The sequence below is a fragment of the Pleurodeles waltl genome, chromosome 1_1 (genome assembly GCF_031143425.1).
Source record: "Pleurodeles waltl isolate 20211129_DDA chromosome 1_1, aPleWal1.hap1.20221129, whole genome shotgun sequence".
Classification (NCBI taxonomy): domain Eukaryota; kingdom Metazoa; phylum Chordata; class Amphibia; order Caudata; family Salamandridae; genus Pleurodeles; species Pleurodeles waltl.
In genome coordinates this window covers 893,820,908-893,839,786 of record NC_090436.1, presented here as the reverse complement: position 1 = coordinate 893,839,786, position 18,879 = coordinate 893,820,908, and the positions used below count along the sequence as shown (strand labels likewise).

Genomic DNA, 18,879 nt, shown 5'->3' with positions numbered 1-18,879 from the left:
GTCATCAGGTCATGGCTAGTCTTATTGTCCTTCGTTTGGGGGGGGGGGGGTTGTGTAGGAAAGTACCATCTTGCCTGGCATGTTACCCCCATTTTTCACTGTATATATGTTGTTTTAGTTGTATGTGTCACTGGGACCCTGCCAGCCAGGGCCCCAGTGCTCATATGTGTGCCTGAATGTGTTACCTGTGTAGTGACTAACTGTCTCACTGAGGCTCTGCTAATCAGAACCTCAGTGGTTATGCTCTCTCATTTCTTTCCAAATTGTCACTAACAGGCTAGTGACCAATTTCACCAATTTACATTGGCTTACTGGAACACCCTTATAATTCCCTAGTATATGGTACTGAGGTACCCAGGGTATTGGGGTTCCAGGAGACCCCTATGGGCTGCAGCATTTCTTTTGCCACCCATAGGGAGCTCTGACAATTCCTACACAGGCCTGCCACTGCAGCCTGAGTGAAATAACGTCCACGTTATTTCACAGCCATTTTACACTGCACTTAAGTAACTTATAAGTCACCTATATGTCTAACCTTTACCTGGTAAAGGTTGGGTGCTAAGTTACTTAGTGTGAGGGCACCCTGGCACTAGCCAAGGTGCCCCCACATTGTTCAGGGCCAATTCCCCGGACTTTGTGAGTGCGGGGACACCATTACACGCGTGCACTACATATAGGTCACTACCTATATGTAGCTTCACAATGGTAACTCCGAATATGGCCATGTAATATGTCTATGATCATGGAATTGCCCCCTCTATACCATCCTGGCATAGTTGGCACAATCCCATGATCCCAGTGGTCTGTAGCACAGACCCTGGTACTGCCAAACTGCCTTTCCCGGGGTTTCACTGCAGCTGCTGCTGCTGCCAACCCCTCAGACAGGCATCTGCCCTCCTGGGGTCCAGCCAGGCCCGGCCCAGGATGGCAGAACAAAGGACTTCCTCTGAGAGAGGGTGTTACACCCTCTCCCTTTGGAAAATGGTGTGAAGGCAGGGGAGGAGTAGCCTCCCCAGCCTCTGGAAATGCTTTCATGGGCACATTTGGTGCCCATTTCTGCATAAGCCAGTCTACACCGGTTCAGGAACCCCTTAGCCCTGCTCTGGCGTGAAACTGGACAAAGGAAAGGGGAGTGACCACTCCCCTGACCTGTACCTCCCCTGGGAGGTGCCCAGAGCTCCTCCAGTGTGCTCCAGACCTCTGCCATCTTGGAAACAGAGGTGCTGCTGGCACACTGGACTGCTCTGAGTGGCCAGTGCCATCAGGTGACGTCAGAGACTCCTCCTGATAGGCTCCTTCAGGTGTTGCTAGCCTATCCTCTCTCCTAGGTAGCCAAACCCTCTTTTCTGGCTATTTAGGGTCTCTGTCTCTTGGGATTCCTTAGATAACGAATGCAAGAGCTCATCCGAGTTCCTCTGCATCTCTCTCTTCACCTTCTGCCAAGGAATCGACTGCTGACCGCGCTGGAAGCCTGCAAAACTGCAACATAGTAGCAAAGACGACTACTGCAACTCTGTAACGCTGATCCTGCCGCCTTCTCGACTGTTTTCCTGGTGGTGCATGCTGTGGGGGTAGTCTGCCTCCTCTCTGCACTAGAAGCTCCGAAGAAATCTCCAGTGGGTCGACGGAATCGTCCCCCTGCAACCGCAGGCACCAAAGAACTGCATCACCGGTCCCTTGGGTCTCCTCTCAGCACGACGAGCGAGGTCCCTCGAATCCAGCAACTGTGTCCAAGTGACTCTTCAGTCCAAGTTTGGTGGAGGTAAGTCCTTGCCTCCCCACGCCAGACTGCATTGCTGGGAACCGCGACTTTTGCAGCTACTCCGGCCCCTGTGCACTTCCGGCGGAAATCCTTTGTGCACAGCCAAGCACGGGTCCACAGCACTCTAACCTGCATTGCACGACTTTCTAAGTTGGTCTCCGGCGACGTGGGACTCCTTTGTGCAACTTCGGGTGAGCACCGTTTCACGCATCCTCGTAGTGCCTGTTTCTGGCACTTCTCCGGGTGCTACCTGCTGCTGAGAGGGCTCCTTGTCTTGCTCGACGTCCCCTCTGTCTCCTGACGCAATTTGCGACATCCTGGTCCCTCCTGGGCCACAGCAGCATCCAAAAACCCTTACCGCACGATTTGCAGCTAGCAAGGCTTGTTGGCGGTCTTTCGGCGGGAAAACCCTTCTGCACGACTCTCCACGGCGTGAGGGATCTGTCCTCCAAAGGGGAAGTTTCTAGCCCTTGTCGTTCGTACAGAAACCTACGCTTCTACTGTCCAGTAGCAGCATCTTTGCACCCACAGCTGGCATTTCCTGGGCATCTGCCCATCTCCGACTTGCTTGTGACTTTTGGACTTGGTCCCCTTGTTCCACAGGTACTCTCGACTGGAAATCCATCGTTGTTGCATTGTTGGTTTGTGTCTTTCCTGCAGAATTCCCCTATCAAGACTTCTATGTCTATGCACTTTGCACTCACTTTTCAGGGTCTTGGGGTGGGCTATTTTTTCTAACCCTTACTATTTTCTAATAGTCCCAGCGATCCTCTACAAGGTCACATAGGTTTGGGGTCCATTCGTGGTTCGCATTCCACTTTTGGAGTATATGGTTTGTGTTGCCCCTATCCCTATGTGTCTCCATTGCATCCTATTGTAACTATACATTGTTTGCACTGTTTTCTAATACTATTTCTGCATATTTTGGTATTGTGTACATATATCTTGTGTATATTTGCTATCCTCATACTGAGGGTACTCACTGAGATACTTTTGGCATATTGTCATAAAAATAAAGTACCTTTATTTTTAGTATATCTGTGTATTGTGTTTTCTTATGATATTGTGCATATGACACTAAGTGGTACTGTAGGAGCTTCACTCGTCTCCTAGTTCAGCCTAAGCTGCTCTGCTAAGCTACCATTATCTATCAGCCTATGCTGCTAGACACCCTATACACTAATAAGGGATAACTGGGCCTGGTGCAAGGTGCAAGTACCCCTAGGTACTCACTACAAGCCAGTCCAGCCTCCTACATTGGTTGTGCAGCGGTGGGATAAGTGCTTTGAGACTACTTACCACTCTTGTCATTGTACTTTTCATAAGAGAAAAATATTCAAAACAAGTTCAGTGTGTGTACACATAACTAAAAAGTTTTGCATTTCCTCTTTTCACTCTTTTCTAAAGTGCTGAAAAGTACTTCTAAACTTTCTAAAAGTTTTAAAAAGTTTTTTTTCTCTGTCTTTCTAAAAGCTCTGACAAACTTTTTTCTCTTTTTCTATCACTTTAACTCTCTCTAAAAATGTCTGGCACAGGCCAAAATGTTGATCTGTCCAAACTTGCATATGATCACCTTAGCTGGAAAGGAGCAAGGAGTCTCTGCATAGAGAGAGGTTTGAGTGTAGGGAAGAATCCTTCCTTGGAATTGTTACTTAACATGCTTAGAGAACAAGATAAGGCTAAAAGTGCCCCATCTGTTGAAAAAGTAGCTAATGGTTCCCAATCTGATCCAGGGACTCCCCCAGGAAAAGATTCAGGAAAGAAACTTCTTAGCCTGCCCATTACTAGACAGTCTAGCATAGTTGGTACTGAGGTGGAGTCACATCATACAGATGGTGTGCTCTCACATTACACTGTCAGCCAAGCTGTCAGGGTGCCCTCTGTAAGGGACAGGTCTCCTTCTGTTCATTCTCATCATACTTCTGTGTCTAGGAATGTCCCTCCCACCCACCCCGATGACAGATTGTTAGAAAGGGAGCTCAATAGATTGAGAGTGGAACAAACCAGACTGAAGCTCAAAAAGCAACAGCTGGATTTGGAGAGACAGACTTTAGAAGGAGAGACAGAAACTGGGTTTAGAAACCCATGGTGGCAGCAGCAGTATTCCCCATAGTCATCCTGCAAAAGAGCATGATTCCAGGAATCTGCACAAGATAGTTCCCCCTTATAAGGAGGGGGATGACATTAACAAGTGGTTTGCTGCACTTGAGAGGGCCTGTGCTGTACAGGATGTCCCTCAAAGGCAGTGGGCTGCTATCCTATGGCTATCATTTAGTGGAAAAGGTAGGGATAGGCTCCTTACTGTGAAAGAAAATGAAGCTAATGATTACAAAGTTCTTAAGAATGCACTCCTGGATGGTTATGGCTTAACCACTGAACAATACAGGATAAAGTTCAGAGAGACCAAAAAGGAGTCTTCACAAGACTGGGTTGATTTCATTGACCATTCAGTGAAGGCCTTGGAGGGGTGGTTACATGGCAGTAAAGTTACTGATTATGACAGCCTGTATAACTTGATCCTGAGAGAGCATATTCTTAATAATTGTGTGTCTGATTTGTTGCACCAGTACTTGGTGGACTCTGATCTGACCTCTCCCCAAGAATTGGGAAAGAAGGCAGACAAATGGGTCAGAACAAGGGTGAACAGAAAAGTTCATACAGGGGGTGACCAAGATGGCAACAAGAAGAAGGATGGTAAGTCTTCTGACAAGGGTGGGGACAAATCTAAAAATGAGTCTTCATCAGGCCCACAAAAACACTCTGGTGGGGGTGGTGGGCCCAAATCCTCTTATAATCAAAACAAGGAAAAGAAACCATGGTGCTATTTATGTAAAATAAAAGGCCATTGGACAACAGATCCCAGTTGTCCAAAGAAAAGCACCAAGCCTCCTACCACTACAACCCCTACTGCTACACCTAGTGTCCCTACTAATAGCAGTGGTGGTGGGAGCAAACTTACTAATAGCCAATCCAAGGGAGTAGCTGGGCTCACTATTGGTAACTTAGTTGGGGTTGGTCTTGTTAGGGAGACCACAGAGGCTATATTAGTCTCTGAGGGGGCTATTGATTTAGCCACCTTAGTTGCTTGTCCCCTTAATATGGATAAGTACAAGCAGCTACCCCTAATAAATGGTGTTGAGGTTCAGGCCTACAGGGACACTGGTGCCAGTGTCACAATGGTGATTGAAAAACTGGTCCACCCTGAACAACACCTACTTGGTCACCAGTACCAAGTAACCAATGCTCACAACAACACACTTAGCCACCCCATGGCTGTTGGAAATCTCAACTGGGGGGGGGGGGGGGTTACTGGTCCAAAGAAAGTTGTGGTAGCCACAGATTTACCTGTAGACTGTCTACTAGGAAATGATTTGGAGACATCAGCTTGGTCAGATGTGGAGTTGGAGGCCCATGCAGCAATGCTGGGCATCCCAGGGCATATTTTTGCTTTAACCAGGGCTCAGGCCAAAAAGCAAAAAGGACAGGGAAGCTTGGATCCTGGAACAATGGACCAAGTACTCCCTAAAGCTAGGGCTAGTAGAAGCAAACCACTTCCTACTATCCCTCCCTCTACAGTGGATTCTACTTCTGAGGAAGAAGAATTTCCACCCTGTGCAGAACCTACACCAGAGGAGCTGGAAGCAGACACTGCTGAGCTTTTGGGTGAAGGGGGGCCTGCCAGGGAGGAGCTGAGTGTGGCACAGCAAACCTGTCCCACACTAGAGGGTCTAAGACAGCCAGCTGTCAAACAGGCTAATGGGGATGTCAGTGACTCTCACGGAGTTTACTGGAAGGACAACCTCTTGTACACTGAAGCAAGGGATCCTAAACCTGGAACTGCCAGGAGGTTAGTGATTCCTCAGGAGTACAGAAAGTTCCTCCTAACTCTAGCCCATGACATTCCCCTAGCTGGACATCTGGGACAAATGAAAACTTGGGACAGGCTTGTTCCCCTGTTTCATTGGCCTAGGATGTCTGAGGACACAAATTAATTTTGTAAATCCTGTGAAACCTGTCAAGCCAGTGGCAAGACAGGTGGCACTCCAAAGGCACCCCTTATTCCACTGCCTGTGGTTGGGGTTCCCTTTGAAAGGGTAGGGGTTGACATAGTTGGCCCCCTTGACCCTCCTACTGCTTCAGGCAATAGGTTTATCTTGGTGGTAGTGGACCATGCCACAAGATATCCTGAAGCAATTCCTTTAAGGACCACTACAGCACCTGCAGTGGCAAAGGCCCTCCTGGGAATATTTTCCAGGGTGGGCTTCCCAAAGGAAGTAGTATCAGACAGGGGAAGCAATTTCATGTCTGCTTACTTAAAGGCCATGTGGAAGGAGTGTGGTGTGACTTACAAGTTCACTACACCCTATCATCCACAAACTAATGGACTGGTGGAGAGATTTAACAAAACTCTCAAAGGCATGATTATGGGACTCCCTGAAAAACTCCGCAGGAGATGGGATATCCTCTTACCATGCCTCCTTTTTGCCTACAGGGAGGTACCCCAGAAAGGAGTGGGCTTCAGCCCCTTTGAACTCCTCTTTGGTCACCCTGTTAGGGGTCCACTAATACTTGTCAAGGAGGGTTGGGAACAACCTTTAAAAGCTCCAAAGCAAGATATTGTGGATTATGTACTTGGCCTCAGATCAAGGATGGCTGAGTATATGAAAAAGGCCAGTAAAAACCTTCAGGCCAGCCAAGAGCTCCAGAAGCAATGGCATGATCAGAAGGCTGTTTTGGTTCAGTACAAACCAGGGCAGAAAGTGTGGGTCTTGGAGCCTGTGGCCCCAAGAGCACTCCAAGATAAATGGAGTGGACCCCACACAATTGTTGAGAAAAAGGGTGAAGTCACCTATTTAGTTGATTTAGGCACTGCCAGGAGTCCCCTTAGGGTGCTCCATGTCAATCGCCTGAAACCCTACTATGACAGGGCTGATCTCACCCTGCTCATGGCAACTGATCAGGGACAGGAAGAAGACAGTGATCCTCTACCTGATCTCTTCTCTTCCACAGAACAAGATGCTCTTGTGGAAGGTGTAGTTTTGGCTGATTGTCTTACTGCTGAGCAGAAAGACCATTGCATAAATCTCCTGGGTCATTTTTCTGAACTCTTCTCTACTGTGCCAGGTACCACTTCTTGGTGTGAGCACACTATAGATACTGGAGACAGTTTACCTGTCAAAAGTAAGATCTATAGGCAGCCTGACCATGTCAGGGACTGCATAAAGCAAGAAGTGCAGAAAATGCTAGAACTGGGAGTGGTTGAGCACTCTGAAAGTCCATGGGCTTCTCCTGTGGTACTTGTACCAAAACCCCATTCCAAAGATGGAAAGAAGGAAATGCGGTTTTGTGTAGACTACAGAGGTCTCAACCAGGTAACCAAAACTGATGCTCACCCTATACCCAGGGCAGATGAGCTCATAGATACACTGGCATCTGCCAAGTATCTAAGCACTTTTGATTTTACTGCAGGGTATTGGCAGATCAAATTGTTAGAAGATGCTAAACCTAAGACTGCATTTTCAACCATTGGAGGCCATTACCAGTTCACTGTAATGCCTTTTGGATTGAAAAATGCACCTGCCACTTTTCAGAGGTTGGTGAACACAGTCCTGCAAGGGCTGGAAGCCTTCAGTGCAGCATATTTGGACGATATAGCTGTCTTTAGCTCCAGCTGGGATGATCACCTGGTCCACCTATGGAAAGTTTTGGAGGCCCTGCAAAAGGCAGGCCTCACTATCAAGGCTTCAAAGTGCCAGATAGGGCAGGGTAAGGTGGTTTATCTGGGACACCTTGTTGGTGGGGAACAGATTGCACCACTTCAGGGGAAAATCCAAACAATTATTGATTGGATTCCCCCTACTACTCAGACTCAGAGAGCCTTCCTAGGCCTCACTGGGTATTACAGGAGGTTCATTAAGAACTATGGCTCCATTGCAGCCCCTCTTAATGACCTCACATCCAAGAAAATGCCTAAAAAGGTATTATGGACAGCAAACTGTCAGAAAGCTTTTGAGGAGCTGAAGCAGGCCATGTGCTCTGCACCTGTCCTGAAGAGCCCTTGTTACTCTAAAAAATTCTATGTCCAAACTGATGCATCTGAATTAGGAGTAGGGGCAGTCCTATCACAACTTAATTGAGGGCCAGGATCAACTTGTTGCTTTTATTAGTAGGAGGTTGACCCCTAGAGAAAAGCGTTGGTCTGCCATAGAGAGGGAGGCCTTTGCTGTGGTCTGGGCTCTGAAGAAGTTGAGGCCATACCTGTTTGGCACTCACTTCATTGTTCAGACAGACCACAAACCTCTACTTTGGCTAAAACAAATGAAAGGTGAAAATCCTAAATTATTGAGGTGGTCCATATCCCTACAGGGAATGGACTATACAGTGGAACATAGACCTGGGCGTAGCCACTCCAATGCAGATGGACTCTCCAGATATTTCCACTTAGACAATGAAGAGTCATCAGGTCATGGCTAGTCTTATTGTCCTTCGTTTGGGGGGGGGGGGGTTGTGTAGGAAAGTACCATCTTGCCTGGCATGTTACCCCCATTTTTCACTGTATATATGTTGTTTTAGTTGTATGTGTCACTGGGACCCTGCCAGCCAGGGCCCCAGTGCTCATATGTGTGCCTGAATGTGTTACCTGTGTAGTGACTAACTGTCTCACTGAGGCTCTGCTAATCAGAACCTCAGTGGTTATGCTCTCTCATTTCTTTCCAAATTGTCACTAACAGGCTAGTGACCAATTTCACCAATTTACATTGGCTTACTGGAACACCCTTATAATTCCCTAGTATATGGTACTGAGGTACCCAGGGTATTGGGGTTCCAGGAGACCCCTATGGGCTGCAGCATTTCTTTTGCCACCCATAGGGAGCTCTGACAATTCCTACACAGGCCTGCCACTGCAGCCTGAGTGAAATAACGTCCACGTTATTTCACAGCCATTTTACACTGCACTTAAGTAACTTATAAGTCACCTATATGTCTAACCTTTACCTGGTAAAGGTTGGGTGCTAAGTTACTTAGTGTGAGGGCACCCTGGCACTAGCCAAGGTGCCCCCACATTGTTCAGGGCCAATTCCCCGGACTTTGTGAGTGCGGGGACACCATTACACGCGTGCACTACATATAGGTCACTACCTATATGTAGCTTCACAATGGTAACTCCGAATATGGCCATGTAATATGTCTATGATCATGGAATTGCCCCCTCTATACCATCCTGGCATAGTTGGCACAATCCCATGATCCCAGTGGTCTGTAGCACAGACCCTGGTACTGCCAAACTGCCTTTCCCGGGGTTTCACTGCAGCTGCTGCTGCTGCCAACCCCTCAGACAGGCATCTGCCCTCCTGGGGTCCAGCCAGGCCCGGCCCAGGATGGCAGAACAAAGGACTTCCTCTGAGAGAGGGTGTTACACCCTCTCCCTTTGGAAAATGGTGTGAAGGCAGGGGAGGAGTAGCCTCCCCAGCCTCTGGAAATGCTTTCATGGGCACATTTGGTGCCCATTTCTGCATAAGCCAGTCTACACCGGTTCAGGAACCCCTTAGCCCTGCTCTGGCGTGAAACTGGACAAAGGAAAGGGGAGTGACCACTCCCCTGACCTGTACCTCCCCTGGGAGGTGCCCAGAGCTCCTCCAGTGTGCTCCAGACCTCTGCCATCTTGGAAACAGAGGTGCTGCTGGCACACTGGACTGCTCTGAGTGGCCAGTGCCATCAGGTGACGTCAGAGACTCCTCCTGATAGGCTCCTTCAGGTGTTGCTAGCCTATCCTCTCTCCTAGGTAGCCAAACCCTCTTTTCTGGCTATTTAGGGTCTCTGTCTCTTGGGATTCCTTAGATAACGAATGCAAGAGCTCATCCGAGTTCCTCTGCATCTCTCTCTTCACCTTCTGCCAAGGAATCGACTGCTGACCGCGCTGGAAGCCTGCAAAACTGCAACATAGTAGCAAAGACGACTACTGCAACTCTGTAACGCTGATCCTGCCGCCTTCTTGACTGTTTTCCTGGTGGTGCATGCTGTGGGGGTAGTCTGCCTCCTCTCTGCACTAGAAGCTCTGAAGAAATCTCCCGTGGGTCGACGGAATCGTCCCCCTGCAACCGCTGGCACCAAAGAGCTGCATCACCGGTCCCTTGGGTCTCCTCTCAGCACGACGAGCGAGGTCCCTCGAATCCAGCAACTGTGTCCCAGTGACCCCCACAGTCCAGTGACTCTTTAGTCCAAGTTTGGTGGAGGTAAGTCCTTGCCTCCCCACGGCAGACTGCATTGCTGGGAACCGTGACTTTTGCAGCTACTCCGGCCCCTGTGCACTTCCGGCGGAAATCCTTTGTGCACAGCCAAGCCCGGGTCCACGGCACTCTAACCTGCATTGCACGACTTTCTAAGTTGGTCTCCGGCGACGTGGGACACCTTTGTGCAACTTCGGGTGAGCACCGTTTCACGCATCCTTGTAGTGCCTGTTTCTGGCACTTCTCCGGGTGCTACCTGCTGCTGAGAGGGCTCCTTGTCTTGCTCGACGTCCCCTCTGTCTCCTGACGCAATTTGCGACATTCTGGTCCCTCCTGGGCCACAGCAGCATCCAAAAACCCTTACCGCACGATTTGCAGCTAGCAAGGCTTGTTGGCGGTCTTTCGGCGGGAAAACACTTCTGCACGACTCTCCACGGCGTGAGGGATCTGTCCTCCAAAGGGGAAGTTTCTAGCCCTTGTCGTTCGTACAGAAACCTACGCTTCTACTGTCCAGTAGCAGCATCTTTGCACCCACAGCTGGCATTTCCTGGGCATCTGCCCATCTCCGACTTGCTTGTGACTTTTGGACTTGGTCCCCTTGTTCCACAGGTACCCTCGACTGGAAATCCATCGTTGTTGCATTGTTGGTTTGTGTCTTTCCTGCAGAATTCCCCTATCACGACTTCTATGTCCTTTGGGGAACTTTAGTGCACTTTGCACTCACTTTTCAGGGTCTTGGGGTGGGCTATTTTTCTAACCCTTACTATTTTCTAATAGTCCCAGCGACCCTCTAGAAGGTCACATAGGTTTGGGGTCCATTCGTGGTTCGCATTCCACTTTTGGAGTATATGGTTTGTGTTGCCCCTATCCCTATGTGTCTCCATTGCATCCTATTGTAACTATACATTGTTTGCACTGTTTTCTAATACTATTACTGCATATTTTGGTATTGTGTACATATATCTTGTGTATATTTGCTATCCTCATACTGAGGGTACTCACTGAGATACTTTTGGCCTATTGTCATAAAAATAAAGTAACTTTATTTTTAGTATATCTGTGTATTGTGTTTTCTTATGATATTGTGCATATGACACTAAGTGGTACTGTAGGAGCTTCACTCGTCTCCTAGTTCAGCCTAAGCTGCTCGGCTAAGCTACCATTATCTATCAGCCTATGCTGCTAGACACCCTATACACTAATAAGGGATAACTGGGCCTGGTGCAAGGTGCAAGTACCCCTAGGTACTCGCTACAAGCCAGTCCAGCCTCTTACAATCACTGCCTGGGCAGAGGTTCTACCTCCTTGGTAATAGTTTTAACACTACAGTGCAGCAATAGGAAATTGAAAGTTGACAAGACAACTTGTGTCACCATGTTTTACGTGGCCTTTGATCCATTTGAGCTAAAAACAACGTTTTTTGTAAATATTAGCAAATTATGCAGCAGATGATGAATTATGTGGTGAATGTGGCAACTCCATTACCATATGGAAAACACCACAGCTGCTCAGCCACGTAATTCCAGTGGCCCCGCCATAATGGTTTTACAGTCATAGTTAAAAAATCAATCAATATTTTTGCCATTAAATTAAGGACATGAAAATAAAGCCGATAAGGGACCCATTTCAAAGTCTGTTTGCAGTGTGAGACCCAGTGGGACCTGACGTACTTAAAGCCTGCTTATGGTTAAATTGTAGCTTCCCCTGTATCATTAGAATTGTTTTGCAGTCAGTCACGTGTTAAACCTAGGTGCACGGGGAGCGGGCCTGAGTTTGTAACACACAACCTTTTGCTAAAGTTTGGTTTGTGCAATGTCTCAGTCTAGCAGCTGAATGGGCTCTGTTTAAAATGAGACATTTACCTGAAAGTCGGCATTTCGCTTTGACAATTTTGTTTGTTGATTCTGGAGTGAGAAATTTTCAGGCCTGGCCTTAGGCAAAACCTTTTGTTTGTGTGTGTATGTATATATATGTGTGTGTGTGTATGTATGTATGTGTATGTGTGTGTGTATATATATATGCTTATCTACAGGGGCTTTCAGTCAGCCCTCTTTATCCATTAATCATTGGGTAGTGTCATTCATGTTTTGCTTCTGCCCACCACAGCGTGGGGCAGGCGTCAGCCCACTTCAGCCATTGGCTTATCTGACTGTGAGTTACAACAATCTGCTCTTGTACTAAGTGGGCATCCACACACTAAGTAGTCTGCTCCAGTGCTAGGGACTACCAGTGTAATGTGTGCTTTTGCATAAAAATATATTTTGGCTTTTAGGCAGCACTTGTTTTCATACATTGTGCACATTCATACAAAAACATTCATAGACAAAATAAGCATTGTCAAAACGAAAAGGTCTCTTTTCTCTTTCTCTCCTAGCTCCACACTCCACCTTAAGGCACCTTCTGTTCCTCTGCCCCCTAAATCTAGAAGCAACAGCCAGCCATCTTAGAATGGAATAGCATTTTTATATTTCACAGGTGGCCGTACATTGCTTTTAGAGCAACATCGTAGGTGGTCATCTTGGAAGTATAGAAAATACCATTCTAAGATGGCTGTCATATTGCGTTTATCATAAGATGGCAACCATCCTGAAAGTATATAGAAAATATCATTCCACGATCGCTGACTATGGCTATTGGTTTTGTCAATGCTGGTATAATTTTACCAGCATTGGCAAAGCCAGTAGTAGCAACCAGCACTGGCAGAGCGAGACCAATTGTCAATTTGTTTGCCTATTTTGCAACTTGAAGCATAAAAACTGCAATTTTATCCAAAATGTGACCATTTGGCAGTTGCTATAATGAATGACTTTGGATATGACTCTTCGAAACTGTTTGACATCCAACAGGTTCTGCTTGAAGCACAGAAGGAATTGGTGAACTACAGAGGACTTGGCATTAGTATTCTGGGTAAGTATGCCAGGCAGTATCTGCTGGATTTTCTTTAAACTTTTATTCCACCGTGGTCCGTTGAATGCTTCAGATAGAAGAAAATTGGTGCTTTCCATCTCTCCAGAAAAATAATAACCTAGTGATACAAGATTGTTTGTGGCATCCATTTTCTGTGGCAGCGCAATGTGTTTGTGGTTAGTGTTTTGTATTTTATCCTCCATGGAGGGTGCTGTTTTTCCTGGTGCCCACTGACTGGATAATATGAAAGGGATTATCCAGTTGCTTATCTTTGTGGATGGCACCATCATTCCTTTGCAGAAGTTCGAGTTATTGTCACTTCTGAAAACTGACTCCTTTTAGCATTGGATCGCTAAAGACGAGCAGAGTTTGATAGGCTTCCCACATTTGGTAAAGCTGGGAAACAGCCATGAGCAGCAGGGAAGAGTTTGTGGTGGACAGGGGCTTGTGAAGATAAACTGATGAAGGAGACTGTAATATAAGAATCACTGGAAAAAAAACTCTTATTTGCTTTTTTTAATCCAGAAATGAGCCACAGATCATCAGATTTCACAAAGATTCTCAACACAAGCGAAAACCTGTTGCGTGAATTACTGTAAGTTTTCTTTCAGTGTAACCTTGACATTGTGATCTCTCTTGAATACTCCTGCTTAGTAAACAGAAAATGATGTTTACATAAATGTGAATTGCCTAATAGTTGTTGCTGCTGTATGAAGCACAAGTGAGGCTTTCTTGAATTACATGTATATGTTCCTTTACTAATGGAATGCATGTTTTTCTCTGCACCACAGGAGTATCCCAGAAAACTACAAGGTCCTTTTCCTGCAGGGGGGTGGATCGGGCCAGTTTTGTTCAGTCCCTCTGAACTTAATTGGCTTGAAAGAAAGCAGATGTGCAGACTATGTCGTCACTGGAGCCTGGTCTGCTAAGGCTGCGCTCGAGGCAGAGAAATATGGAAAAGTGAATATTGTTCACCCTAAACTTGGAAGTTACACAGGTATATCCCTCTTTAAGCACACCTCTATTTTTTGAGATATGATCAGCTCATTGAAGCACAGCAGACTAATTTGTTATTGCATAAGTTCATCTGCCCCTTCACTTTAAAAGCAGTTACTTGCTAGCAAAACCTTTCTGTCAGGGGATTCAAGCTCTCCTGCTGATTTGCACTCCCTTCCCGACCACCACGGGAACGAGGGGATGGGCGAAAATTGACTCTCTACGCCATTGTTCTGCCCAGCATAAGCCATTCCACCTCTGTCCAATAGTTGGCATTGGGATTGTGCGACACGCAGGTGAACCTACTATTTCTTACATACTTCGTGCGAATTCTCTAGATCTGAGGAAGGGACTTGGTGTGATAAAAGTGGTTGCTCTACGAGGATTACTTTTGTAAGGGATGTAATTAACATGCATGTGAGACTTCAAAGAATAATCTGTGAAATTGCAGTAGGTTACAGAACTGAGTCTGCCCACACTGTTAGGGTTGTAATAGTCTGTTGTCCTACTTTAACTCGAGATTTTTTATTTATTTTTTTGTATTTTTTTCTTCCTAGACTATTTGAGTTAATTTGCAGACAATAATTCCCTTTTATTGAGTGAGTTGGGAATAGGCTGCATGATTTAAAATATTTTTTTTGCTGGTAAAATGCAGGTAAAATCCCTTGAATCAATTACCGTGTATGCAGCTGATTCCCTGTTTATCACTGAATAATGAAACTATGAAGAATGTGCCCTTACAGTAGGGAATTTGAGGCTGTAATGATGAATGATTGCACTAGGTGATAAGGAAAAGGCTTGACTGTAATTTACAGATAATACTTCTGTCTTAAAGAATTAGACTGCAGTGCTGGACTGAATTAAGACATAATGCCAACATGGTGCCTAATGTTTGGTTTGATCTTTTGCCCTCCACATTTAAGAGCGAGTTGTTACTGTATTTTGGACAACAGGTGATTGGCGTAGCTACAGTCAAAGACCGTACCTTAGACTTGATGGGGAATGACAAAGTGAAACTCTCCCTCCAATGCAGTCTACCCATATCTGGTAGACATAGTTGGAAATTAACACAATGCAGTTGTGATGTGGATAGAAAACGTGTGACCATGTTATCCAAACTAAATAAAGTTGGCGTGGGGAAAAAAAAACAAATGTTTCGATATATGGCATTTTCCTTAAAGTCAGACTTTCAGTTGACCCATTTAGCACAGCGTAATGGCGGTACAATATGCAGCGTTAAATAGATGCTGGCCTTGTCACAGTATCTCATATACTTAAGATGAACATTTACATTCACCTAAGTCTGCTTTCTGTTTGTAGTACAGAGTGATTCTCAGTGCGATCGATAGGTGTTACTTGGCTGGGAATAGCAGGGCCTTGGAATGGAAATGCAGTTGATGGGTGGAGTGGTAATAGTATATATGCAGATGTGCAGAGTGTAACATGTTTGATTCTGCTGCTGAGTGTGGGGCAGAGCCGTGACTCGTGAGAACAGAAGCCTCCAATGAGTCATGATGCACCTCTCCTCTCAACAATGATATTAATAGCATATTACACTCTGTATCTTCATAGGTGGTTTGTGATACGGTATTTTTGTCATGTGCATTTGCTTTAGCACGTTTAACCAAAACCAGGATGCAGAGGGTTACATGTTTTAGGCTAGTTGAAATCGCACGCTAGGCATAGTGTGACTATTGGGAGAGCAGTTTCCTTGTGTAAATTAGTTGTTGGTTGCAATCTGTGTGATAGTAAAAACAGTTTTTGCTGTAGTCTAGTAATAAACTCATATTGGAACTTTGCCCTCCAGTAGTAATTTCTTAGTACATTTGCTCTAGCATAACGTGTTATCGTGCCATTTTTTTTTCCGCTGTGCAGTGACACCAGTGTTAGATACATTTATCAGAAAAGATGACTCTCTATAGAAGCCAGATACATGAGATAGTCATTGAAGAGGAAATGGAACAGAGAGCGCTTCCTACCTCCATCTTATGTAAAGCATTATTAGTAAAGTATGAGAGGGCATAGATCGCTAGAAGAATAGTTTTAAATACATCCACTCTCCCTCCCACCCCACACCCAAACCTATATCAGCCCCTCTTTCCACAAATATTTTTAAAGTACATTTGCTAACTAATAAGCTTAAAATCAGATTGTGTGCAAAAATTTGCCTAGACGGAGCGAGTTCAGCACAGACTGATGATTTCCTCCCCCTTTGAAGTTGCACTTTTCCACCTTCTGTATGTGACTTGCTTCCACCCGTGAAGCACGTGGGGGGTTGGAGGAAATATATAAATACATCTACCTCCAATCAACTGTGCTGCAGTATCTGATTTCCTCTCTCCCTTGAATTGTGAAGTATTTGGACCTTCCACGATTCAACATTCTGGTCTCCCTGTTACAGTTAACATAACCTCATCTTTTACTACTCATCACCATCCAAATGCTCTTCAAAAGGCCGAAAAAAGCTTTGAATATTCATATTAACTTTAGAATGTATGTTACCCCCCTGTAAAGCAGGTTAAAAACCACCCCTTCCCTAGTGAATCGTTGCATGACATTGTTTCCCCTTAAGACCAGGGCCTAGTCTAGGAGCAGGAAGAGCCCTGCTGCTGTGGTAAAAGAAGAGGAAACCTTACTAGTTGGAGTTAAGAGGAGTATATCCCTGAATTGGAGTACCAAGAGTAAGTCTCACCAAATTGAAACCTGTGTGGCAAGAGTGCTGGTAAATGTTTGTGTGTTAGATATTAATTACCCAGTGGCATTTGTCACTGTGCAGTTATAGTTAGGATCGTGTTTTCATAGAAAGTATTTGTTTGGTTTGCTGATAACTTTGGTAAGAAAAAGTGCTCCTTTTTGCTTAGCTCCTTCATGGAAAATTTCGGGGTGATCTGTCAAGAGAAAGCCGAGAAAGTTTTTTTTTTTTTTTTTTTTTTTTTTTTTTTTTAAACTCGCAACAGTCAGAAGTCCTGAAGGAAACTGCACCAAATTTGGTAGGAAGCTAGATCTTAGTTACTTTTTGGTATGGATGAAACCTCATAACCCCACCCCAAAAAAAAAATCTTTCTAAATGGAAAGACCTCGTAACACCCCCCTGAACCTGAAAACCTCTTACTACTCTTTATCGCAGTCCTTGCCTGAACCCATAAAACCCTTACTGCCCTTACTACCCTTTACCCCATCCATCCCTGAATCCTAGAAAACTCTTTCTACCCATTTTCCCTTCTCATCCCATAAACTTTAAAACACCTTATTACCCTTCACACTTTACCCATCCATGAAACTTAAAACATCTACTACCCCTTTGTTAGACCTGACGTTCTTAGGGTGCTCTTACCTCAGACTTTTTTTTTTTTTTTTTTGCCTTTGTCTTCCTTTGTTTGACCGACTTTTTGTTGGCCTTAGGACTCTGAGCACTTTACTACTGCTAACCAGTGCTAAAGTGCACATGCTTCTCCCCTAAAACATGGTAGCATTTGTGTATCCAAAATTTACATTTTTAATTTACATGGAAGTCCCTTGTAAAGTGGTATACCATATACCCAGGGGGTGGGAATTGAATGCTACTAGAGGGCCTGCAGCACTGATTATGCCACCCACCTACGCAGCCCTGTAAACATATCTCAGACCTCCCCTGTGTGTGTAGTCTCACTACCACCCCAACTTGGCATTTAAAACCTCTTGCCAAGCCTGAAACTCCCCTTTTCGTACATATATCATCCCCAAAGTAGCCCCCAGGAAGCCCATATAGCACGGTGCTCTGTAAGCAAAAGGAAGGACCGATACATTTAAGTTTTCATTTCCTGGTAATGAAAAACTCCCAAAGTCGTTTTTCATTACTGTGAGGCCTGCCCCTGTCATAGGCTAGCATTGGGAATTCTTTATAATACGTTTTAAGCTGTAGATCCTGATCTGAAAGGAGTAGCTGCATCATGTTTAGTACCATCGGAATAGTAATAATAAATTCTCTTTACTGGTAGGGCCAGATTTATTACTATTTTAGAAATGCCACCTTTTAGAAAGTGGACATTTTTCTGCACTCATTGCCCTGTGTGCCCCCAGCTTATCTCTAATACACGTCTGGCTTGGGCTAGGTGACAGCTACACTTGTGCATTCTCTTCAGACACCCGCAACACAGGATACTTGGCTACATCTGCATACTGGTGGGTCTTCCTGGGGAGGAGGTTGGGAAGGGCTCCCACCTAATCTCAAAGGATAGTGGCCGGATCTCTCACAAAGAGGCTGATTACCTCCTACTATTAGTCTGGAGCCGAGGCTGACCTGAAAGGAGGATCTGGGCACTTCACAAGAACTCTTTGTAGTCACCCAGAGCGGCTCTGATGAAACTTTGCCACTCGCTACTTCATATCACCCTGAGCAGTGTTTCCAGTCCCTGCCTCTTGCATCTTTGGTCATCTGGAGCGGTTCTGGCCAAACTTTGCAGCATGCAGCTTTGATCACCCAGAGCGGCCCCAATAGCTGCCACCCATATTCTCCCTGGACCTAGAGCAGCATTACTAAACCTGGCAGCCACACGGCCACCACCACTGCCCCACAATCGTCACTTGCTTCCCTGGTGACAATGCCTGGGAATCGCCCGTCCGCCCCCCGACCAAAGCACAGCCAAGGACCGTACCGTAGTCTGGGGAATCAACACACACTCATGCTGAGGAATAACCGGCACCATCTCTTCGATCACATCATTGATTACCAACCTTGCTTTATTATTGAGTCTGTAAAACAAATATTTAAGCAGTTACCAATTGGTTCTGTATTGTACTGATTTTAAATTAACCATATAAACAAGCTTTATTTTTTTACATCCGTGTGGGGTCTCTTTTTTTTGTGGTGTACCTCCTGTGATTATTGTGTTTTCTGCACAAATATTTTACGCATTGCCATCATAGTTAGGCCTGCTTGCTCTGCACCAAGCTAACAGAGGGTGAGGACAGGCAAATTTATGTTGTGTAATTGACTTGCCCTGACTA

General features: G+C 45.6%; 1 protein-coding gene across 1 annotated transcript in view; it reads left to right on the top strand.

Annotated features, from left to right (window-relative positions):
• Window positions 1–18,879, top strand: part of PSAT1 (phosphoserine aminotransferase 1) — a 79,314-nt gene that overhangs the window by 11,816 nt on the left and 48,619 nt on the right. The window contains exons 2-4 of the mRNA XM_069230069.1: window positions 12,837–12,897; window positions 13,423–13,492; window positions 13,689–13,894. Of these exons, the coding sequence (XP_069086170.1) occupies window positions 12,837–12,897; window positions 13,423–13,492; window positions 13,689–13,894 (337 nt within the window). The remainder of the gene's footprint in view (window positions 1–12,836; window positions 12,898–13,422; window positions 13,493–13,688; window positions 13,895–18,879) is intronic.